Here is a 26,203-nt window from a genome sequence, read left to right as displayed (position 1 = left end):
TGTAGGGCTCCGTTTCTATGCGCTGTGGAAATGGAGCTCTACTGAGGCCATCACATGACGTAAGGGCACTTTCGGTGGGATTCTGTTTCATTCCGTTTCTGCAGTGCATGGAAACAGAGACTTACACCCATCTTCAGAAGTCTGATTTTATCCAAGATTAGATGAACTGGGGAAAAGATGGTTAAGGATGTGAGATGACTGGCTAACCCTCAAGTCAAGGAAAGACAGAAGGAATTGAGTAAGATGGTTTCCTCTGCTCACCGCCGTTTCTCCCTGTTTTCCCCACCTCCATATGATTAAGACCTAAGTGTTGGATTTGGCCTAGAAGATCAGGTTGGTCTCTGTTGCAACCGGAGCAGTATGGGGAAATGTTGACTAGGAATCTAAACCAGATTTGTCTGCTCCATAGCCTGCAATATTAACAATGAACAACTTTGGAGGGCTGCCATAAGGTGCTCTCTCTGGGCAGAATCCCTCTCCAAGTTGGGAAAATACAGTGAACTACACTGTAAAGTTTCTGTACACTGCTTTCTCAGTCTAATGTACAATCTATGGATAAAAACATTGCAAGAAAGTTGTACAGCACTTCCCTGATTTCGGGTGATCCTACAATAGCAGTTTAATATTGATGGACAGTATTGCAAGATTGTAAAGTGCTCGGAGACTGACCTACAGTGTTCGTTGAAAACCTTGATTTCTCCCACTGATTTCTATGGACAGCTGTCCTGGGAACATTTAAAAATGATTCTCAATGTAGACTTTGAAATGACTCATCTGGATGCTATAGTAAGATTTATGGGCATTTTCTTCACTTGAACTAGAAAAGAGAAGAGAAACTGAGCAGTGGACAAGCTTCATATCCCCTTTTTTCTTCTCCTAGTGGCATTCTGAACCCTCTTAGAGGATTACTTGTATTTTATATTATGGATTTGCATTTGCTTAAAAGCAAATTAGATTTTCATTCTAAAAAATGAAAAATCCAGTGCTTAAAGGGCAGAAATTAGACCACATTAGAGATACAGACTCATACATGCATTGTAATAGCGAAATGTATGGGGACACAACATATCTCATGAAACGTTTTCATTTATAAAAACATTAAAAAATATATGATTTTTCAAATAATAACATACATTTCCAAGATGTTTTGTCATAACGATGTTTGGGCTCTCTTACACACTGCAGCCAACACACTAATGTGTCACAACACATTGTCTGGAAAGCTCTAATTTAATTTTTTTTTTTGTTGCAATGCCATGGATGGATCCATCAAGTGTTTTGCCAGCGATCACATTTTGTTGACTTCCTTGCAGCTATGATTTGGGCATAGAGCATCGTGATGCAACCGATGACAAAGTCACTGTAGAAGCTGCAGAAGCGATAAAGAAGTACAATGTTGGGATCAAGTGTGCCACAATCACTCCTGATGAGAAAAGGGTAGAAGAATTCAAGCTGAAGCAGATGTGGAAATCTCCTAATGGAACAATCCGAAACATTTTGGGGGGCACAGTCTTCAGAGAAGCCATAATTTGCAAAAACATTCCCCGCTTAGTAACTGGGTGGACAAAACCCATTATCATTGGCCGTCATGCTTATGGAGATCAGGTGAGTATCTCTTGCTGCTTTATGTATACTCTTGTGGTATGAAGCTTTATTTGAGTAGTGATGTAATAGGCCATGTGAAACACTACAAAGGACAGAGAGCAATAGACACACTTTATGACTAACTGACTTAAAGCTCTTCTGTTGCAAACTTTTAGTGGATTGGGATAGAGTTGAGCTGCAATTTTTGTTAATGATTAAAGTAGATTCAGCCATGACAGAATCTGTACAAACTATCACTGTATTGATGTATTGTCGAAGGCTTTCATGGCCGGAATCACTGGGTTGTTGTAGGTTTTTTTGGGCTATATGGCAAGCATTCTCAGAGGTAGTGATGTCTGTTGGAACTAGGAAAATGGGTTTATATATCTGTGGAAAGACCAGGGTGGGACAAAGGACTCTTGTCTGCTGGAGCTAGGTGGGAATGATCCAACTGACCACCTTGATTAGCATTTGATAGCCTGGCAGTGCCTGGAGCAGTCTTTTGTTGAAAGGTGATTAGCTGTCCCTGATTGTTTCCCTCTGCTGTTTTGCTGTTTTTATTTTAGAGTTTTTTAATACTGGTAGCCAGATTTTGTTCATCTTCATAGTTTCCTCCTTTCAGTTAAAATTGTCCACATGCTTGTGGATTTCAATGGCTTCTCTGTGTAGTCTGACATGGTGGTTGTGAGAGTGGTCCAGCATTTCTGTGTTCTCAAATAATATGCTGTGTCCAGGTTGGTTCATCAAGTGCTCTGCTATGGCTGACTTCTCTGGTTGAAGTAGTCTGCAGTGCCTTTCATGTTCCTTGATTCGTGTTTGGGCAATGCTGCGTTTGGCTATGAAATGCTAATCAAAGTGGTCAGTTGAAACATTCACACCTAGCTCCAGCAGACAAGAGTCCTTTGTCCCACCCTGGTCTTTCCACAGATATATAAACCCATTTTCCTAGTTCCAACAGACCTTACAATCTCTGAGGATGCTTGCGAAACGTCAGGAGAGAATGCCTCTAGAACATGGCCATATAGCCCGAAAGAACCTACAACAAACCCTATCACTGAATTTCCTTCCCTCGGTTCAGAAAATGTGTCAGTGGAATGTGGTTCTTTCCCATTTTATTTCTCCCCTTTGATGGAAGGATAATGGAAATGTGGTGGAGTCTGGTAGGTTATATACAGAAGTATACCTGCCATCTGCATGTTGTGCATTGGCCATCAGAGCTGCCATTTTGTTTGCTGTTCTTCTCTTGCAGTACAGAGCTACAGACTTTGTTGTTCCTGGCCCTGGAAAGGTAGAGATGATCTATACGCCAAAGGATGGCAGCAAACCTGTAACCTATTTGGTCCATAACTTTGAAAGTAAGTATTTTGAGATAAAGACAGCATTAATTCTCAATATAATGATAATCATAATACTTTATTTATATTCCGCTCTATCTCCCCAAAGGGACTCAGGGCAGATTCCAAACATAAAAGGCAAACATTCAGTGCTCGAATACAACAACGATACATCAATACTAACAAAATTTATACAACCCAACATATAAATACAAATTATAACTTAACAAACTAAAATTAAATAAAAAGCACATAAGACAAAACATCAAACATCAAATGGAAACAATAATTTCCCATTTTTCTTTGGGGCAAATCAATTATCAAGATATTTGTGGTTGGAAAGTCAAAAGAATCATGTAAGAGAGAAAAAGGAAAAAATATGATCCAAGTTGAGCATCACTTGTCTGGAATTCTGAAAACCAAAGTGCTCCAAAATTGTCCACTGAGATAGTGACTTTGTTTGCTGATGGCTTACTGTGCAGAAATCTTGTTTCATGGACAAAATTATTTAAAATATTGTATATGGTATTACCTTCAGGTTATCTGTACAGGCAGTCCCCGAGTTAAGACCAAGGTAGCTTCTGTAGATTTGTTCTTAAGTTGAATTTGTTTGTAAGTCAGAACTGGTACTTTTTCCAACTAAAAATACCGTGTGTGTGTGTAGCTTTGAATCGCATAGGGAAGGGGTTACACCCTCGTGGAGTTCGTTTTGCTCTGTTCAGACAATTTCACCTCACTTTCTGTCCCTGTAAGAATTGAACTTAGAATCATAGAATCAAAGAGTTGGAAGAGACCTCATGGGCCATCCAGTCCAACCCCCTGCCAAGAAGCAGGAGCATTGTATTCAAAGCACGCCTGAGAGATGGCCATCCAGCCTCTGTTTAAAAGCTTCTAAAGAAGGAGCCTCCACCACACTACGGGGCAGAGAGTTCCACTGCTGAACGGCTCTCACAGTCAGGAAGTTCTTCCTAATGTTCAGATTGACAATTGTTGCTTGTGGAAACAAAGATTTGGGATAAAGCTTCAGTGGAGACACCTTTTTGCCATGAGAAGTGAGATTTCTCTCACTTCCTGTTGCTTCTTCCTGTTCTTAACTATGAGTCATTTCTAACGTGAATGTTTGTAACTTGAGGACTACCTGTATAAGGTATATATAAAATATTTTAGGTGTATAGGTTAGGTGTATAAGGTATATATAAAACATAAATGAATTTCATGTTTAGACTTGGGTGCTATCTCCATGTTATCATGCATGAATATGTCAACACAGATATTCCAAAATCGAATAAAAATCCAAACTCCTCTGGTCTGAAGTATTTCAGTTAAGGATGGCATGGGAGGTGGTTGGACTGGATAGCCTTTCCAATTCTTGGATTCTAGGATACTCAGCCAGTTCCTTTATTCTTCAGATACTCTATTTGGAGACTAATAAATAAATAACAAGGGATAAACAGCTGAAAAACTATGAAGCAGATCTTGTTTCCTATTCCCCCTTAGTTATCATTTGCTCTTCCCATCCCTAACAAGGCCAAGCAGCAGGCCCGTAGCTAGGATTTTGATTCGGGGGGGGGGGGGGGGCTGAGTCTGAGTGAAAGAGGGTCTACCCTAGCAAACCTTTTGTATCATTACCCCAATACCCCCATGCATATGGGATATATTGAGTATGGTGATCAGATCATGATATGAATAAACATAACAGTTTAAATAATGCACCAGTAAGGCCTTCTCGTGGACCACCATGAGAATTTCGGGGTAGGCTCAAGCCGCTCAAGCCCCCCCCCCTCCCCCCCCCGGATACATGCCTGCCAAGCAGTAGGTGACACTGTAGTGGGACTAGGAATTGTACAGCAAATGACTTGCTGGCTATCAATTTTTTTTCAATTACCAGAAATGTCTTCCTTTTTGTAACTTTACATGAAAACTATTTGCAGAGCACACAAATTATGGGGAAAGTGGTGTTCCTGGTTTTGCGTCACCATTTCTCCTAGGATGCCCAGCCCTGTGCTTTGTGCCAGAGGCAAGGGCAGAGCCTGAGAAGTCTGATAAGCTAAGTTATATTGTTGTGCAATTACTTGTGCAATTTTCTGATTGCAAAACGTGACATCAGTAGCTGTGAAACCAGCTTGGATTTATTCTATCAGTGTTCTAGTTGAGCAAATGCAAGGACGTAATACAATTTGGGGTCATTTACCATTGAAGCATTGATCCTTGCAAACAATGGGACACTATAAAGTGGGAGGAATTTCACAATCTCCATTCCTTGAACTTTTCAGACATTCTTAGAAATAGTACTGGAGGAAATTTACAGTAATTATGTGGAAAGTGTTGGCAATGCAATTCTTTCCTTTTTAGAAAATATCCGGTCTTGTTTATATGCTAGAATGGATCCTTCAAGACTTGAGGCATTATTGCCCCAAGGAAAGACATAAGGAAGCTAAAATGAGAGCATGTGTATGTATGTCAACTAGGCATGTGCAATCCATGGTTCTAAATGGTTCTAAAGTACTTACAAAACTAAAGTTCTGGTTATGAAAACTAGGGGGCGCTGGTGCTTTCCTTCTACAGTATTGCTAAAGTTCTGGTGGTGAAAATTTCAGAACTCTAACAAAACTTTCAAAATGTCATTATTATTTCATTATTGGCGATTTTTTATGACAGAACCTATTAGGAACTGCCATTTATAATGAAATTTTGATAGTTTTGTTAGAGTTCTGAAATTTTCACCATCAGAACTTTAGTTTTGTAAGTACTTTAGAACCATTTAGAACCATGGATTGCACATGCCTAATGTCAACGGCTGCTTCTATGCGCCAGCCTTTGCCATACTTTCCAAGATCCTGTGACTCTACATCCAGCCAGAATTCCAAATCAAATGGGTGACCAAGCTACTGTTGAGTCTCTTTCACTTTTGTTCTCAAATTGAAATAAACTGGCAATGTGAGCTATTTAGCCCAAACTTCCATGGCTACTGGCAAGCCTGCAGGCAGAAGATGCGTATATTATGGGAACATCTTAAGAGTGCTGAGGAATGTCTGCTGAGATCTGGTGAAGCTGTGTGATCTTTGTGGCACTTTCTCTATAATACCACCCAAGTGGTACAAGTAACGGTTGCCAAGTCATACAAGACACTGGAGAGGCAGGACAGAGAAAGTTAGTTTGTAAAGAACACATCCTATTAAAGGTTGCGTATGCCTTATATGAAATGTTTGGGAGAAGTAGTATTTTGGATCTTGGGGCAGGGGGAGCTTTGGAATATTTGCATCTACATCATGAGATATCCTTAAAATGGGAATCAAGCCTAAACACAATATTCGTTTAGGTTTTATATAGCCTAAAGGCAACTTTAGACACAATATATTTTTAAAAATATTTTTGTGCATGAAATAAAGTTTGTGTCCACTGAGGCATCAGAAAGCAAAGGTTTCACTATCTCAGCCACAATTTTGGAGCATTCTGGATTTCTAGACAACGGATACTCAACTTCTACTTAGTGCACAGTTTCTCTCATTGCAGTTAATGATTATTGCAATCATTAACTGCCCCCATTACTCATTACTATTACTATTTCTCTCGTTGAGGTTAATGATTACTTCAGTCATTAACTGCCCCTATTACTCATAACGATTTGCTCCTTTTGGATTAGGAATCTGTCCAAAAAAAGGAATAGAGTTTGGTAGAAAGAGGAAAATCTCAAAAGCCCCTACCCATGACTCATATATATTACATGGAACACAAATTACCTGTATATACTTGAGGATAAGCTGACTTGAATATAAGCTGAGGCAGCTAATTTTATCACAAGTAGGTTAAATGTTTTTTAAATATTTACATAAAACTGTGATTTAAGATAAGACTTTCTAATTCTGATTAAACCATTATTCTAACCTCCTTCAATGTAAATGTGCTTACATATCCTTCGAATAACAATAGAGTAAAATAATAAATGTAATAAAAATAATAATATAGTAAAATAATGGAAATGTAATAATAATAATAATAATAATAATAATGGGTAGAGCAAAATAATAAATGTAATAATGATAATAAATTGAGTAAATTAATAAATGTAATAATAGAGTAAAATAATGTAAATGTAATAATAATAATAGTAAATAGAGTGAACTAATACATGTAATCAAAACAATTATAATAACAGAGTAAAATCTATATCTATATCTATATATATAATAAAGAAGAGTGTTTGTTTGTATCGGACAGAGGAAGGACATAGGGCGGTGTATGTGCCAGCGTTTTGATTGGCCAGCCTGAAAGTTCCAACATTCGGATTGGCTGCCGCAGTGGAGCTATTTGCATATGGTCTCTGATTGGCCAGCTTCAAGAGGAGCCCCTGGTGGAGAAGAGGGTTCATGGCAGAAACGGGGCATGACAGAAGGAAATTTGCATATGGTCTCTGATTGGCCAGCCTCAAATCCAACATTCCGAGATGACAAAGAGAGGAAAGGAAAGGCCGGGGGCTGGGTCAGAACACTACCAATACAGACCGAAATTGGCACACAGAGCCCCCATCACCCACTCTACAGCCTACTGCAGTTTGGAGGACTATGAACCATGGATGATGGGACTTGCAGTACTACCACTCACATTCTGAGACCGCTGTTAACCTTATCCAATGACTGATCAGGACCACACTTCGCACAGAGACCTCTCATGACCCACTTTACGTCCTGGTGTGGTTTGGCCGGGGATGGACCGTGGATTATGGGACTTGCAGTACCATTGCTCAATTCTTCAGACCACTGCAACCCACATCCAAATAACCAATAAATACCAAACTTGGCACACTGAGTCTCCATGACGCACTCTACATCCAGGTGCAGTTTGAAGGAGGATGCACCATGGACGATGGGACTTGCAATACCTGCACTCCCTTCCTAAGACCATTATAACTGCCAACAATGATGGATCAGGAGAGCCCGCATAACTCACTCTACATCCTGGTGCGGTTTGGAAAAATTTGACAATGGATGATGGGACTTGCAGTCACTTCACTCACTTCCTGAGACCACTGAGACCCTCACCAATGACTCATCAAGACTAAACTTGGCACATGGAGCTTCAATGACCCACTCTACATCCTGGAGCAGTTTGGAGGACGACAGACCATGGATGATGGGACTTCAAGTACCTCCACTCCCCAAGACTGCTGCAAAACTCATCTAATGACCAATCAAGACCAAAGTTGGCACACAGAGCCCCCATGACCCACTCTACATCCTGCTGCAGTTTTGGAGAAGGGTGGACCATGGATGAGGGAACTTCCAGTACCTTCACTCACATTCTGAGACCTCTGCAAACCTCATCCAATGACGGATCAAGACCAAACTTGGCACATAGACCTCTCATGACCCACTTTACGTCCTGGTGTTATTTGGAAAATTTTGGAGATGGATGATGGGACTTGCAGTACCTTTGCTCACTTCCTGAGACCACTGAGACCCTCGCCAATGACTAATCAAGACTAAACTTGGCACATGGAGCTCCAATGACCCACTCTACATCCTGGTGCAGTTTGGAGGAGGACAGACCATGGATGATGGGACTTCAAGTACCTCCACTCCCTTCCAAAGATTGCTGCAACCCTCTTCTAATGACCAATCAAGACCACACTTGGCACACAGAGCCCCCATGATCCACTCTACATCCTGCTGCAGTTTGAAAGGGGATGGACTTTGGATGATGGGACTTGCAATACCTTCACTCACTTACTGACACCACTGCCACCCTCATCTAATGACTGATAAAGACCAAACTTGGCACACAGAGCCCCCATGACCCACTCTATATCCTGCTGCTGTTTGTAGGAGGATGGCCCATGGATGATGGGACTTCAAGTACCTTCACTCACTTCCTGAAAATAATGCAGCCGTTATCCAAAGACCAATAAAGACCAAACTTGGCATACAGAACCACCATTACTCACTTTCTCTAATAACCCGGGCAACGCCGGGTCCCCAAGCTAGTAATAAATAAATGTTACTTGAGTAGAAGCCGAGGGGGGGGGGGGGGAATTTCAACCTAAAAAGGGGCTGAAAATCTCGGCTTATAATAATAAACTTTATTTATATCCCATCACTATCTCCCCAATGGGGACTAGGGGCGGCTTACATGAGGTCAAGCCCAAACAACAAATTACAATAAAATAAGATACAAATGACAATAAAATAAACAACATCGCAGTAAAATACAGAACATATGACTACAATAAACAAAATACCAAATACAACAAGAAGAAGAAAGCAGTAAACCAAACATAATGACAGTGAGCGGGCCACATGTTATGCTTGAGTATATATGGTAAATGAAATTGGGGGAGCAGCAGTACATCTTTGTTAATAAAAATAGCATGTCACAGTAATACCATTACTATTAATGTGTTTTTTTAATGCTCTGCCCAGGAGGAGAAGGCAACAAAATGGCCAGGGCTGGCCTGAACCATAGATAAGTTACTATCTCTCAGCTTCAGCCACGATCACTAACCTGCCTTGACTGGCTGTCCTAAGGATTCTTTAGATAAGGTGTATAGAATACTTAGGATTCTCCAGATAATTTGAAAATGCTTGATAGTGGTGGGTATTTGGTGACGTATTGATTTGTTGAATAAATACACCACAAACTTCTATCACTATACAAAACTGTCAGTTTCTTATTGCTATGAATGTGGCCAGTCTTGGGGAAGAAAGTTGCTAAGAGACTGTGTTTCTGTGCAGGTAACAGAACTGATGTGTTGCTGTTTTCTGTATAAAGATGAGCCTACATTTATCTAAGAGGAGAATTAAATACCTTGAAACTTTGACTGCATCTTATTATTATTCAGCCCAAAGTATATAGTTGTATCATCGATATGGACACGTGATGAAAGCTATATTAAATTGTACATGAGCTGTGCATCGGGGAGAGTAAGAACAAAAAATTAGTGGCTGCACCACAATCATTAAAAGGCTCTTCCTGTATTCACTCTCAAATGCATTATGGCCATGAATGAACAGTTGTAGGCTGAGTGCCAGCTTGCAATTGTGACAAGTAGAGACTGGTGCCACGCTGGAATTTATTCAAGCGTTGTAATGTTTTTAGCTGAATTCCCAGCCATTGTAACTTACTGGTTGGATTTCGTCAGAGGTATTACATTTTTTAAGTGTAGGAAATCTGAAAAGAATCACTACAGTAACTCTGTAAGATGGGCCAGTTTGATGGGAAATTCACCCTTCTAATCTCAGCTATCAGTCACCTCACCTATTGACAAGCGTTCTCAAAGCTGGGAGCGGTCAACTCCCCTGTTTAAGGAGCTCCATTGGCTGCTGTTCATTTTCCGGTCCCAATTCAAGGTGCAGGTGCTTACCTACAAAGCCCTAAACTGTTTGGGATCCGCCTACCTGCATGACCGCATCACTGTGTACGAACCCACATGATCTCTTCGATCATCTGGAGAGGCCCTGCTCCTGCTCCCGCCTCCATCGCAAGCGCGATTGGTGCGGACAAGGGACAGGGCCTTCTCTGTGGTGGCCCCTTGACTCTGGAACTCACTCCCCAGGGACATCAGACATGGCCCAACATTGGCAGTCTTTAGGGGGAGGCTGAAAATGTGGTTGTTCCAGCATGCCTTCCCAGAATAAGGAAACTCCCAGCAATATGTCCCTAAATGCACTTTTTAGTGATCTAGGATTGTCTACATGCTCTATCCCTCTCCAAAATTTCTATCCTGTTTATATGTCACCTGGTCACGCCCAGCATTATTTTTTAAATTTTCAATTAGTACATTGGCCCTGCCATAGGTTTTTATTGTTAATGTTTAATGCTGTGTTATTGTTAATGTTTAATGCTATTGTCTGTTTATGAGTTTATTTATTGTTTGTATTACTGTTGCTATTGTTTTTGTTGTTGTATTGTGGGCTCTGCCTCATGTAAGCCGCACCAAGTCCCTTGGGGAGATGGTAACGGGGTACAAATAAAGTATTATTATTATTATTATTATTATTATTATTATATCAAATACAATTCGTTTTTTGCTTTTACTATAGCAAAGTCATGATGGGATAATATCTTAAACCAGAGAGGGGTGATTGCTACAAGTCCCTCTGAAAATCCCCCTACATTTCCCCTTTTTTGGATGGCCAAGTGAAATGTGAGACCCTTTCACACTACATAGTTATATCATCACAATTCCACTTCAACTGCTATGGCTGCATCCTATGAAAGTGTGGGATCGACTGTTGAAGGAGGGTTGGTTTTCGTATCCATAGCCAGAGAATAGCCCTTAAGTGTCTCTGACCGAACTGTCCATCCCAGAAGAATTCCATACAAGGCAGCCATAACAGGGAAAGTAGAATCGTAGTGTTATAATTTTGCATAAAAGCGTGAACTGTGGTTGCCTCTTATTGAGAGTGCTGTCTTTGCATGGCATAACAACAACAACAACAACAAATCTTTATTTATATACTGTTCTATCTCCCTGAGGGGACTCAGAACAGTTTCCAAGTAACATCATCAATACATACAGAGTAAACAACATAAACATAAAATTAGCAAAACAATATAAGCATAAAATTGTCACAGGAACACATATATATTAAAAGTAATCCTGCCTATTCAAGGCAATTTAAAAGGCCAGGCCAAGGCTCAAAATTTCTACGGGGGCTGGGAAATTAAGTGCAGTGCTATAGCAGGCAACAGCAATAACAGGTATGGTCTATGGCTGTTTATTTCCGGGGCCTATTAGAGGGAGTGACCTGGGAATAAGGCCATATTCAACAATGTAGGAAGAATAAGGCCATATTCAACAATGTCTGGGGCTGAGCTAGAAATAGTCATTCTCAAAGGCTTGTTGAAACCACCAGGTCTTCAAGCTCTCGTATACAAGTTCATATACACAACGGGATGTTGTTAGGGACCTATACAATATTGCATTGCTGCTCAAAAGCTGTATTATTATAGTTGGATCTGACTTGCTTTGCTCTTCCTCTCTTTCTGTGGTTATAGGCTGTGGAGGAGTGGCTTTAGGGATGTACAACCTTGACCAATCCATCAAGGACTTTGCCCATAGTTCTTTCCAGATGGCATTGTCTAAAGCCTGGCCTCTTTACATGAGCACCAAAAATACCATTTTGAAGAAATACGATGGTCGTTTTAAGGACATCTTTCAGGAGATCTATGAGAAGTAATAATATTTTGTTACGTGATACATTTGCATCTGGCAGGTAGAGCATTTCTTCTGCAACAACTGGACTGATGTAGTTTGCCTTTTGAGCACAGGCCTCCAGTAATTTTCTTTAAAGTGTTTTTTTCCCCAGACCAGCAGAAGCTGCACTTCCATTGAAAATTGTGGGTATGGAATAAGCTGCCATATATTACAATAATTGCACCAAAACAGAAAAAATACAGAGACAAATGAAAGGTCCAGGTTCACTTCCAGTTTTTCACTTCCATTGTAATTCTCTCTCCCTGCCTCCCAAAACCCTCTTTATAATGCGTGTAGCTGCTACTATTGCACTATGAACTGGAAATAAAATTTGGCCTGAGCATTCCTCTGTGCCCTTGCCAATTTTAGAAAGATGCTTTCAAAATAAATTTGTTACAGTTGTAATTTTAAGACCTGAAATTAGTTATTATTTTAGAAAACATTTGCTTCCCCGTTTCTGTAAAACAAGAAGCAATGTGAATTTATTTAATTTCCGTTTTCAACAATCTGGGTACTACAGTATAAGCGGTTGGATTGTGGTACAGAGTGTACTTTCCTTCCATCTGGTTAAACATCACCTTATTACACACAACAGTGTGTAATAGCACAAGCTAGCAGTTTTGCTATGTGGCATTACTCCACTATTTAATAAAGCCATAACGGAAGAGTTTGGTGTTGATGGAAGACTGATGCTGGACCTTTAGCCCTTTTTCAATTACAACCTCTAATCATGGCTGAACATAAATTATGAGGGGTATTTTTTAAGTAAGGTCCGTTTTGTTGTAGACACTAGTAGTTCGCGCGCATACCGCAACCAGCGCGTGCGTCGTGTACCGGCATGCCTCGGGAACAACTGTGCTCAGTTTCTGCTCTGTAGCTAACCTGTACGGTTCTGTTCTGTGCTTCAAAAATGTTTAAGACTATCAACTCCCCCGCCGCATGTGAGGTTCACTCAGTGATACGGTTTTTGTCAGCAAGGAACCTGCCTGCTGCAGAAATTCATTGACAGATTTGTGAAGTGTACGGTGATACTGTTATGAATGAAAACAAAGTGTGTAAGTGGGTACGACAATTCAAAGATGGCCGTGACAACGTCCATGAGGAGGACTCCTCCGGTCGCCCTTCTTTGATTACAGACGATTTGGTGGCTTCAGTTGAAGCGAGGATTCGTGAGAACAGGCGCTTCACAATAACAATAATAAAAATCTTTGAATTGTCATACCCACTTACGCACTTTGCTTTCACTCATAACAGTAGTCTTGAACATTTTTAAAGCACAGAACAGAATCGTACAGGTTAGCTACAGAGCGGAAACTGAGCACAGTTGTTCCCGAGGCATGCTGGTACACGATGCATGCGCTCGTTGCGGTATGCGCGCAAACTACTAGTGTCTACAACAAAACGGACCTTACTTAAAAAATACCCCTCGTATATGCACAGAGGACAGCCAGGCAGTAACTGTGATGTATGGAGCAACCCTTAACATGTAGGGCAGGGGTCCTCAAACTAAGGCCCGGGGGCCAGATATGGCCCTCCAAGGTCATTTACCTGGTCCTCGCTCAAGGTCAACCTAAGTCTGAAATTACTGTAAAGCACATAACAACAACAATCCTATCACATCAGCCAAAAGCAGGCCCACACTTCCCATTGAAATACTAATTAGTTTATATTTGTTAAAATTGTTCTTCATTTTAATTATTGTATTGTTTTCCAGTGTTTTTTGCACTGCAAATAAGGTATGTGCAGTGTGCAAAGGAATTCATTCTTCTTTTTTTTCCAAATTATAATCCGGCCCTCCAACAGTTTGAGGGGCTGTGATCTGGCCGTCTGTTTAAAAAGTTTGAGGACCCCTGATGTAGGGCAAATGCAAGCCAAACAAATATTGCATAAAAACAAATATTTAAAGTGTGTTACTATTTTTCTGTGGCAACACATCTTACTTTCTCTAAAGACAAGATGTACATTGCTTTCCTTTTTTGATAAATGGTTATATATTCTGCATTTTTAGTTGTCACCTCTAACATACTGTTTTATGTGTTTTCCAGGCAATACAAGTCACAGTTTGAAGCCAAAAACATTTGGTACGAGCATCGGCTGATTGATGACATGGTGGCTCAAGCCCTAAAATCTGAGGGAGGTTTTATCTGGGCCTGCAAAAACTATGATGGTGATGTACAATCTGATTCGGTCGCACAAGGTAAGGCTCTGCCCTCTGCAGAAATACATTTCAGTACTAAATGTCCTGAAAGCACCAGATCCTGTTCAATCTTGGAAGTTAAATAGCGTCAGACCTGATCAGTACTTAAATGGGAAACCATCAGCAAACACCAAGTGCTGTGAGTAATATTTCAGAGGAAGGCAGTGGCAAAACCGCCTCTGAGTATACCTTGCTAAGAAAACCCTAAGAAATTAATGGGGTCACCATAAGTCAACAGGCAACTTGAAGACACATACATTAGAGATGGGTAGGCTTACTCTGGAAAGTGATCTGATTAATATGAGGGCATCAGGAGAACCCTAGTAGCTCATAGCAGGGGTTAACTCTAGCAGACTGTGGCCTGTCCACCCACTTGCTCAAATTCATATTATGTAGATGCACTGTATTGCTACTTGATTTATTGAGAACATTCTAGAGCAGCGGTTCCCAAATGTTACTCCACAAAAGCACTAGAAGTTCTGAGAAAAATCTTTAAAAGAAAATTTAAAACCCATGGCATGGCATGAAGATCTTATTGAAAATCAATCTATATAAATAAAATGTAATGTTCGTTTGTGGGATTAACAGAACTCAAAAACCACTGGACGAATTGACACCAAATTTGGACACAAGACACCTAACAACCCAATGTATGTCCTTCACTCAAAAAATTGATTTTGTCATTTGGGAGTTGTAGTTTTTGGGATTTATAGTTCACCTACAGTCAAAGAGCATTCTGAACACCACCAACGATGGAATTGAACCAAACTTGGCACACAGTTCTCCCATGACCAATAGAAAACACTGGAAGGGTTTGGCGGGCAGTGTCCTTTGGTTTTGGAGTTGTAGTTCACCTACATCCAGAGATCAATGTAGACTCAAACAATGATGGATCTGGACCAAACTCTACACAAATACTCAATATGTCCAAATGTGAACACTGGTGGAGTTTGGGGAAAATAGAATCTTGACATTTGGGGGTTGTAGTTGCTGGGATTTATAGTTCACCTACAATCACAGAGCATTCTGAACCCCACCAACGATAGAATTGGACCAAACCTCCCACACAGAACAACCATGTGGGCCACAGCAACGCGTGGCAGGGGACAGCTAGTATATATATATAAATAAAATGTAATGTTCGTTTGTGGGATTAACATAACTCAAAAACTACTAGGCAAATTGACACCAAATTTGGACACAATGCACCTATCAGGCCAACAAGTGACCATCACTCATAAAAACCCTGGAAAACATAGCGGAAAAGACTTAAAAAGCAAAAAAAAAAATGCATTACAACACATGCACATAACCAAATTTATACACATATACACAAATATACACATATATACACACACAAAACACATATACACAGACTGCACCATAGTAATGTGTGGCAGGGGATGGCTAATGTAAAATAAAATTTGAAACTGTGCCTCTGAATTACTATTAGGTAGGATAGATAGACATATAGCGGTCAGTAGCTTGAACTGCGATATGAAATGCTTCATGTCCGCTGCTCAATCTGAATCAGACTTTTTAGCTTATACTTACATCCGGAGATCATCCGGAGTTTCGGGGTGCGGTGTCATCTGTACGCAGATGACGTCCAACTCTGTCACTCCTTCCCACCTGCTACTAAGGAGGCTGTCGAAGTCCTGAACCGGTGCCTGGCCGCTGTAATGGTCTGGATGAGGGCGAACAAACTGAAATTAAATCCAGACAAGACAGAGGTACTCCTGGTCAGTCGCAAGGCCGAACAGGGTATAGGGTTACAGCCTGTGCTGGACGGGGTCGCACTCCCCTTGAAGGCGCAGGTTCGCAGCTTGGGTGTGACCCTGGATTCGTCGCTGAGCCTGGACCCCCAGGTTTCAGCGGTGACCAGGGGAGCATTTGCACAGCTTAGGCTCGTGCGCCAGCTGCGCCCGTATCTTGGGAAGTCTGACTTGGCCACGGTGGTACACGCTTTGGTCACATCCCACCTCGACTACTGCAACGCTCTCTACGTGGGGCTGCCCTTGAAGACGGCCCGGAAGCTTCAGCTAGTCCAGCGCGCGGCAGCCATGTTGTTAACAGGAGCAGGGCGCAGGGAGCATACAACGCCCTTGTTGTCCCAGCTCCACTGGCTGCCGATTTGCTACCGGGCCCAATTTAAGGTGCTGGTGTTATCCTACAAAGCCCTAAGCGGTTCCGGCCCAAAATACCTTGCAGACCGCATCTCGGCCTACGAGCCCACGAGGACATTGAGATCATCTGGGGAGGCCCTTCTCTCGGTCCCGCCTGCCTCACAGGCACGTCTGGCGGGGACGAGAGAGCGGGCCTTCTCGGTGGTGGCCCCCCGGCTGTGGAACTCCCTCCCTGCTGAAGTTAGACAGGCGCCCTCCCTTATGGCCTTTCGTAAGGGCCTGAAAACATGGCTTTTCGAGATGGCCTTCAACTGAGTGCTATGTTATTGGAAATGACGACCGGAATGGACTACGACTATGAGACTGATTATGACCCCATGATATGACGAAGCGGATTTTTAGTATAAGTAGATGTTGTAGTAGTAGAATGTTGGTTACTGTCTTGATTTATTGTAAACTGTCTTTTCTATGTTGTTGTACACCGCCACGAGTCGCCCTAGGGCTGAGAGTGGCGGTTAATAAGTGCAAGTAATAAATAAATAAATAATAAATTACACCAAAAATAAATTTAGAAGTAAATTAAATGCTGTTGGACAAAAAGCCTGATTTTAAACTATTTTAAGTACAATAATGAAGCAATTTAATTAATCACCTTAGGTATTTTGTTGTACCAAAATAAAGGTTTGTGGTTATATTTAAAATGTTTCCCCTTTATTTCTAAACCTACTATGTTACATAAAGCACTTAGGTAAAAGGAACTACAGGCAGTCCCCGAGTTACAAACTTCTAATATACAAATGACTCATAGTTAAGAATGGGAGTGAGAAAAGTGGGGGAAATCTACCCCTAGGAATTGAAATTCAATCACGGGAAAAAGGAGTCTCCACTTTTTGCCAATTCTTTTTTCGACAAGCCAATTTTTTCAAAATCTACTTATCACAGGGACAGAAAGTGAGGTGAAATCTTCTGAACGGGGCAGAGATGGCAAAAGGAACACCACATGGGTGTTAATCCGTTTCTACGCTGTACAAAACTTGTGTGTGTGTGTGTGTGTGTGTGTGTGTGTGGCTACAGTTATACTTAAAATGTACCCATTCAAACTTGCTAACAAATTCAACTTAAGAACAAACAAAACCTATCTTATTCGTAACTTGAGGAAAAGTTAGGGGAAAAGATGCTTCCTGAAGATTTCCATGACTGAAAAAGTTTGGGAACTGCTGTTCTAGAGTTTGATCGATCAGCTTAGCTGGACTAACTTCTAACTTGTACGTTTGGAGATTGCTGGGAAAAATCTGCGAACATGTGTGCTTATATTCAACCCAGGTTTCCTACAATAAGCATTGCTCAGTTCTCATTCTCGTGTCCAGGTTATGGCTCCTTGGGAATGATGACCAGTGTCCTGATCTGCCCAGATGGCAAAACAGTTGAAGCTGAAGCTGCTCATGGCACAGTGACCCGCCATTATCGCATGCACCAGAAAGGACAAGAAACCTCTACTAACCCCATTGGTAAGCTGAATTTTTCAGTCCTAACTAATTTGGGTGCTAAACATAGTGGCACAACATGTGCAGTTCAGATTTTGTGATGCCATTAGGCCATACTTAATAATAATAATAATAATAATAATAATAATAATAATACTTTATTTATACCCTGCCACCATCTCCCCAAGGGGACTCGGGGTGGCTTACATGAGGCCAAACCCAACAACACATCAGTAAAACAACAAAGCAATAAGCAAATAAAACAATACAATTAGTATAACTCACATATAGACAATAACACATACAAATTTAAAAATAAAATTTAAAAACCTATAGCTTGGCCAGATGTAGTTTAAAAATAGTTTAAAAATTTTAAAAATAAACACTGAGCGTGAACAGAGGTAGGATGTATCTGAGCAGGAGGATTTTAAAAGAAATGTAGGGAGAGCAACCCAACGGGTAGTTAAAGTGCTTCTGAGGACATTTTGCAGGTAATTGTTTCCTTTATTCAGGGAAGGCACACTGAAACAGCAACGTTTTCAGGCTCCTCCTAAAGACTGCCAATGTGGGGGCTTGCCCATCTTTGGGAAGTGAGTTCCAGAGTTGGGGGGCCACCACAGAGAAGGCTATCTCCCTCATCCCCACCAATCACGCCTGCGAAGGGGGAGGGAGTGAGAGCAGGGTCTCTCCAAATGATTGAAGAGATTGCGTGGGTTCATACACAGAAATGCAGTCATGTAGGTAGGCGGGTCCCAAACCGTTCGCAGTGGTTCTCAACCTGGGGTCCCCAGATGTTTTTGGCCTTCAACTCCCAGAAATCCTAACAGCTGGTAAACTGGCTGGGATTTCTGGGAGTTGTAGGCCAAAAACATCTGGGGACCCCAGGTTGAGAACCACTGGTTCAGGGCTTTGTAAGTAAGAACCTGCACCTTGAATTGGGACCGGAAGATGAACGGCAGCCAATGGAGCTCCTTAAACAGGAGGGTTGACTGCTCTCTGTAAGTCGCTCCAGTTAGTAACCTGGCTGCCTCCCATTGTACCAATTGAAATTTCTGAGCCGTCTTCAAGGGCAGCCCCATGTAGAGTGCATTATAGTAATCCAATCTGGAGGTAACTTCTTAGACTTACTGTATCCCAAGGAATACGAACTCTGTGTAGACCTGAGAGAGTCTGTTGTTTTGGAAACGTCAGATTGTAAAATAATTCTGTGACATGTTTGTAGCATAGATTGCACAGCAAAGGTGGGCAGTGCAATATAGATTTACAGCAAATGTTCTTGTTAGAAGAAGAAAAATCTTACAACCAGAATCTTTCCATGTCAGATTGTTTTCCCAAAACATGAAATACAGCTGGACCTACACAATTCACAGCAAGGAATTTCTAAATACAGCCACTTGGTCCATGTATCTGCTGACTTCCCATTCATATTCCTCAGGGACAAATCACAGAAAGGAAGCCATGTGGGTGGCTGTTTCAAAGAGTTTGATGAATGGCTGAAATCCAAAACAAATTGTGTGGGGGAAAGTAATCTTGCAGAGCATTATCAATCTTTCTCTCTTTTCCTCCTTCTTCCCTATCCCTCCTTTTGCTGTGCCATTCCCAGCATCCATTTTTGCCTGGACTAGAGGTCTGGCTCACAGAGCAAAGTTGGATAACAATAAGGAGCTCAAGAACTTTGCCACTGCCTTGGAAGAAGTCTGTGTAGAGACAATTGAAGCTGGCTTTATGACTAAGGATCTGTCCGCCTGCATCAAAGGGCTACCAAAGTAAGTCCAGTATGCTGAATACACTAAATATATTATACAACTGCTAAATAATTAAAATGATGTTTTTCAATGTACACATCTTATTCCCAAGTTCGTGAAAGCCCAGTGGAGAAATAAAGTTACATCAAGGAAACATGTGTTTTCAAAAGTAGTTCAGTTAGCATGTAAAAACAGCATATTTCTATTTAGGGGCCAAGCATTGAAGATGAGTCACTTCTGTATCCAGAGGGGCATTTTTGTATCAAACACTTCTAGAATCAGGATTTTAACCTTTCTTCTTTCATTGCAACCCTCATACCAGAGTTCTCGAACCCTTCAAAAAAGGCGCTATTTGATGTGACTTTTTCCCCATAGTATACATATTTCTGTACTTCTCATGGAAAGTAGAAATTAATGTTTTAAAATAAAGATAGAATCATAGAATCAGAGAGTTGGAAGAGACCTCATGGGCCATCCAGTCCAACCCCCTACCAAGAAGCAGGAATATTACATTCAAATCACCCCTGACAGATGGCCATCCAGCCTCTGTTTAAAAGCTTCCAAAGAAGGAGCCTTCACCACAGATGAATGTTAAGAAGTAATGTCTGAGACATTTAATTATGGGAAACATCAGATATGGTATTCTTTGTTTTAATGCTTCTGTAGAATGATAAATCAGTTTGTGTTTTCCATTGACCCGCGACTCCGAACTGCCAACCTTCTGATCAGCAAGTTTTTCTACAGCCAGTGGTTTAAATTGCTATGCTACCACAACCCCATAAAGAAAACATGAAAAGTTACATGTTGTGTTTTATGTGTAGAAAAAGTTTAACAAATGTGATATTTGAAATTAAGGACAAAGTTCTCCACCGAGGTAGGCACTGTTGGATTCCATTCCCTGGAAAAACATTGATGCTTTACCGGAAAGTGGAATTCAATAGTGCTAATATCAAGATTTGGAAATCTAAAATCAAGAATTGGAAGTGTTTTACTTTGCTTGGTTGTGCTATGTTTAACTTATTTTTAGTTACTCAGAGGAAAAATTACTTTTATACTGTGACATTACATATATTTATATATATATTCTTTTTGCTCAGGACAGAAAAAATGTGTAAAGATTATTACAGTATAACTAAGATAGTTAACATGCTATGCGTACTCTTGTGTTGAAAATGTTGAGATTTTGAGTATTTAAATGTGTTTAAAATGTTCAATATCTAAAAAATTTTTTTTAAATACAGACGTTATTTTCAAAATATGCATTTCAAGGAGCATGATCCATAAAAAGCCTGTTTTGCAATACGGAAGGTGTGAACATATTAGAAGTTCTGAGAATCAAAAACTGAACTATAAGTTTCTGCTAAAGTTACAGTGCTTTGGGTTGTTGTAGGTTTTTCCGGGTTATTTGGTCATGTTCTAGAGGCATTTTCTCCTGATGTTTCACCTGCATCTATGGCGAGGTATCCTCAGAGGTAGTGAGGTCTGTTGGAACTAGGAAAATGGGTCTGTTGGAACTAGGAAAATGTGCTTTGCCTAGCCTTCCTCTGCAAAGGCTTGGGTATCATATGCTGAAGTGGCAGTATATGGCCAGTATAAATAAAGACTGATGAAAGTAGTTTTTCATTTCCATTAATTCAGAAGTATGTTGCTGCTCCTAATTTTATTAAGAAAAAATAGTATACTTCTGTAAGATCAAAGCAATAAATTAAAAAAATCAGAATGAACAGAGTATTGTTTGCTATGGCAAAAGAGAACATGTATACATCAGTGGTTCTCAACGTGTGGGTCCCCAGGTGTTTTGGCCTACAACTCCCAGAAATCCCAGCCAGCTGTTAGGACTTCTGGGAGTTGAAGGCCAAAACATCTGGGGACCTACTGGTGTATACCAACAGCTCAATTTGTCCACATCAATCACATCTTCCATCTGCCCACCAGATCTGTAAAACTAGCCAAATTTTAGGATGCTTTGAAACTTTACATGTTTGTTACACTTACACACTTGTTCTGCCTTTCTTTTACACCAGTGTGAAGCGCTCAGACTTCCTGAACACATTTGAGTTCTTGGATAAACTTGCAGAGAACCTGAAGGCAAAGCTTTCTTCCCAGCCAAAACTTTAAGAGCAAGCCTTCGGAATTGCCCTGGACAGAAGATTTGTCTGCCCTGCACTTCACAATATCTGAAGAAACCAATCTAAATTAGAAATCATCCTCTAGGGTTGTTTTTTAGTGATGACGCACCCAGGCAAGCACAATGGCTGCCTTTATGAATTATGAATTATGCCCTCATCAAGATCCGTCCTCCTCTCAAGTGATAAGCACTGGCAGAGTGCTGGAGAGCAAACCTGTTTTAAGTTTTAAGTAACAGAGCAGGTTTTGCTCTCTAGCTGGTCATATTCCCCCCACTGGAGTGTGCAAGCAATGCAGAAGTCTGACAAATCACTTCATGAGTTAAGTGCAAAACTACAACATGCATGGCAAGTTTTAAGAGGATTTCACTTAGCAGTGGGGGGAAATAAATTTTTAAGTTTTTCACCAGAAGCACTGCACTGCTGCAGCGGCAGAGGCAGTCTTTCCTTCCTTGTGTCCAATTGCTTGTCTGAAGTAGAGGAATGGTTGTCACGCCTTAACTACAGATACCTGAAGAGTAGGGATGGTGGCCAGGCACATTTTGTAAAGGTGAAATTCCATATAATGTCTTTTGTCAACTGTTTTTAATATTCTTTTTATTCTGTTTCTCAGATATTAAGTACCGTTCCATCCATGACTCCGGGCTTTTTGCTTTTAAGGAGTATTTTTTTAAAGAAGTGTGTCTTGCTTAAATAAACCAGTAACATCCATGACTGTGTGTTGTATTATCTGCGACTGGCTGGGCGCCATCTCTGTAAGCTGTGGTTCTGTTTTCCAATCCTTGCAGCACTTGAATAGTAGTTGTCAGGATGTTCAACTGGAGAAGGGTTGGTATAAAGACAGCTTCAAATTCACATTCAGGATGACACCACTGTGCCACCAATTATAAAGATTATCCCAGGAAGGATCACACCAAGGGTCTTCTTTTAGCAGGGAGAGGATACTTAGTAACACCCAGGCATGTAGCCAGGGGGGCTTCAGCCCGCCCCCGCCCCCTGAAATTGTCATGGTAGTCCGCGAGAAGGCCTTACTGGTACATTATTTGAACTGTTATGTTTATTCATATCATGATCTGATCACCATGCTCAATATATCCCATATGCATGGGGGTATTGGGGTAACGATACAAAAGGTTTGCTATGGTAGACCCACTTCCACTCAGACTCAGCGCCCCCCCCCCCAATCAAACTCAACTCCCCCCGAAACAAAATCCTGGCTACAGGCCTGGTAACACCCTTTTGTGTTACAATAGTGTTTATTGTCTTCAGAAGGTTTAAATAACCAATGACGTTCACACACAGGCTGTTGTAATGTGTTAACTATAATAAAACCTTTATTTAACAGGCTTAAACTCTTCTGGTACAAATGCGTAATGGTTTCTGTAAGTTAATGGCACAAAAGCTCTTGGTTACGTTTAATGTACAATTCTTACAAATTGTACACATTGTACAAGATTTGGGTTCAAATCTTGATGTTAACAAAACAGGAGATATATTGTCGAAGGCTTTCATGGCTGGAATCACTGGGTTGTTGTAGGTTTTTTCGGGCTATATGGCCATGTTCTAGAGGCATTCTCTCCTGACGTTTCGCCTGCATCTATGGCAAGCATCCTGAGGTAGTGAGGTCTGTTGGAACTAGGAAAATGGGTTTATGTATCTGTGGAATGACCAAGGTGGGACAGAGAACTCTTGTCTGCTGGAGCTAAATGTGACAGAGGACAGGAGCAGAATTCAAAACGATCTTGACAGATTAGAGAGATGGGCCAAAACTAACAAAATGAAGTTCAACAGTGACAAATGCAAGATACTACACTTTGGCAGGAAAAATGAAATGCAAAGATACAGAATGGGGGACAATGCCTGGCTCGAGAGCAATATGTGTGAAAAAGATCTTGGAGTCCTCGTGGACAACAAGTTAAACAAGAGCCAACAATGTGATGTGGCGGCAAAGAAAGCCAATGGGATTTTGGCCTGCATCAATAGGAGCATAGTGTCTAGATCCAGGGAAATCATGCTACCCATGCTCTATTCCGCTGTGGTTAGACCACACCTGGAATATTGTGTCCAATTCTGGGCACCACAATTCAAGAGAGATATTGACAAGCTGGAATGTGTCCAGAGGAGGGTGATTAAAATGATCAAGGGTCTGGAGAACAAGCCCTATGAGGAGCGGCTTAAGGAGCTGGGCATGTTTAGCCTGAAGAAGAGAAGGCTGAGAGGAGATATGATAGCCATGTATAAATATGTGAGAGGAAGCCACAGGGAGGAGGGAGCAAGCTTCTGCTTCCCTGGAGACTAGGACGCGGAACAGTGGCTTCAAACTTCAAGAGAGGAGATTCCATCTGAACATGAGGAAGAACTTCCTGACTGTGAGAGCCGTTCAGCAGTGGAACTCTCTGCCCCGGAGTGTGGTGGAGGCTCCTTCTTTGGAAGCTTTTAAACAGAGGCTGGATGGCCAGCTGTCGGGGGTGATTTGAATGCAATATTCCTGCTTCTTGGCAGGGGGTTGGACTGGATGGCCCATGAGGTCTCTTCCAACTCTTTGATTCTATGATTCTATGAATGTTTCAACTGATCACGTTGATTAGCATTTGATGGCCTGGCAGTGCATGGGGCAATCTTTTGTTGAGAGGTGATTAGATGTCCCTGATTGTTTTCCCTCTGTTGTTTTGCTGTTGTTTTTTTTTAATACTGGTAGCCAGATTTTGTTCATTTTCATAGTTTCCTCCTTTCTGTTGAAATTGTCCACATGCTTATGGATTTCAATGGCTTCTCTGTGTAGTCTGACATGGTGGTTGTTAGAGTGGTCCAGCATTTCTGTGTTCTCAAATAATATGCTGTGTCCAGGCTAGTTCATCGGTGCTCTGCTATGGCTGACTTCTCTGGTTGAAGTAGTCTGCAGTGCCTTTCATGTTCCTTGATTCGTGTTTGGGCAATGCTGCGTTTGGTGGTCCCTATGTAGACTTGTCCACAGCTGCATGGTATACGGTAGACTCCTGCAGAATTGAGAGGATCCCTCTTGTCCTTTGCTGAACGTAGCATTTGTTGGATTTTCTTGGTGGGTCTGTAGATAATTTGCATGTTGTGTTTCCTCATCAGCTTCCCTATGCGGTCAGTGGTTCCCTTGATGTATGGCAAGAACACTTTTCCTCTGGGTGGATCTTCATCTTTACTCTCGTGGCTTGTGCTCGGTCTTGCAGCTCTTCTGATGTCTGAGATGGAATATCCATTGGCCTGGAGAGCCCAGTTGAGGTGGTTCAGTTCATCTTGGAGGAGGTGGGGTTCGCAGATTCTTTTTGCACGGTCTGCCAAGGCTCTGATGGTGCTTCATTTTTTACTTGGGTGATGGTTGGAGTTTTTATGTAGATATCTATCTGTGTGTGTGGGTTTTCTGTAAACGGTGTGACCCAATTGTTGATCTGGTTTGCGAATGACTAGGACATCTAGAAAAGGCAGTCTTCCTTCATTTTCTTTTTCCATGGTGAACTGGATGTTTGGATGGATGCTGTTAAGATGGTCCAGGAACCTGTTGAGTTCTTCTTCTCCATGGCTCCAAATGGTGAAAGTGTCATCCACATATCGGAACCATATCGTGGGCTTTTTGGTTGCTGTTTCCAGGGCTTGTTTTTCAAAGTGTTCCATGTAAAAATTACCTATGACCGGGCTGAGAGGGCTCCCCATAGCTACTCCATCTTTCTGTTCATAGAATTCATTGTCCCACTGAAAGTAGCTGGTGGTGAGGCAATGGTGAAACAGAGCTGTGATGTCTTCTGGGAACCTCTGGTTGATGAGTGCCATGGTGTCTGCTACTGGGACCATGGTAAATGGAGACACCACATCGAAGCTGATCAGTTTGTCGTTGGTATTTAGCTTGAGATTGCTGATTTTTTCTATGAAGTGGGCTGAGTACTTGATGTAGTGTGTAGTGAGCCCAATATGGCTTTGTAACTGTGCAGCAAGAAATTTTGCTCAGTCGTACATGGGGGATCCAATGGCACTCACGATGAGTCTGAGTGGGGTGGAGTCCTTATGGATTTTTGGGAGTCCATAAAGCCTAGGTGGAAGGGCTTCTGATTTACATAGCTGTTGTCATATGTCGAAGTTGATTGAGGAGTTCTTAATCAGAGTGTTGGTTTTCCTGGTAATTTTGGAAGTTGGATCTTGTTTACGTTTTCTGTATATAGTAGGATCCAGGAGTTTTCTGATCTTCTCCTTGTATTGTTCTGTATCCATGATTACTGTGGCATTCCCCTTGTCTGGAGATTATCTCGGGAAATTAATCGCTGATAATAATTCCAAACAAAATTCCCCTTTCTGGAATCGAACCATTAGCCTTTGGCCTAGCCTTCCTCAGGGACAGAAAACAGACCACAAGCAAGGTCCTGTTCCCACTATCTGTATTCTTGCTATCTAT

At 41.4% G+C, this 26,203-nt stretch overlaps 1 protein-coding gene across 1 annotated transcript in view; it reads left to right on the top strand.

The window, feature by feature from the left end:
• Positions 1–22,500, top strand: part of IDH1 (isocitrate dehydrogenase (NADP(+)) 1) — a 34,800-nt gene extending 12,300 nt beyond the window's left edge. The window contains exons 3-9 of the mRNA XM_060782584.2: positions 1,314–1,605; positions 2,834–2,939; positions 11,913–12,090; positions 14,157–14,308; positions 17,802–17,942; positions 19,522–19,684; positions 21,688–22,500. Coding sequence (XP_060638567.2) covers positions 1,314–1,605; positions 2,834–2,939; positions 11,913–12,090; positions 14,157–14,308; positions 17,802–17,942; positions 19,522–19,684; positions 21,688–21,781 — 1,126 coding nt within the window. The 3' untranslated portion in view covers positions 21,782–22,500. The remainder of the gene's footprint in view (positions 1–1,313; positions 1,606–2,833; positions 2,940–11,912; positions 12,091–14,156; positions 14,309–17,801; positions 17,943–19,521; positions 19,685–21,687) is intronic.
• Positions 22,501–26,203: the final 3,703 nt, after the last annotated feature.

The sequence above is a fragment of the Anolis sagrei genome, chromosome 1 (genome assembly GCF_037176765.1).
Source record: "Anolis sagrei isolate rAnoSag1 chromosome 1, rAnoSag1.mat, whole genome shotgun sequence".
NCBI classification, from domain to species: domain Eukaryota; kingdom Metazoa; phylum Chordata; class Lepidosauria; order Squamata; family Dactyloidae; genus Anolis; species Anolis sagrei.
The sequence above is the reverse complement of the archived record's forward strand: the minus strand, read 5'-3'. Positions and strand labels throughout refer to the sequence as shown.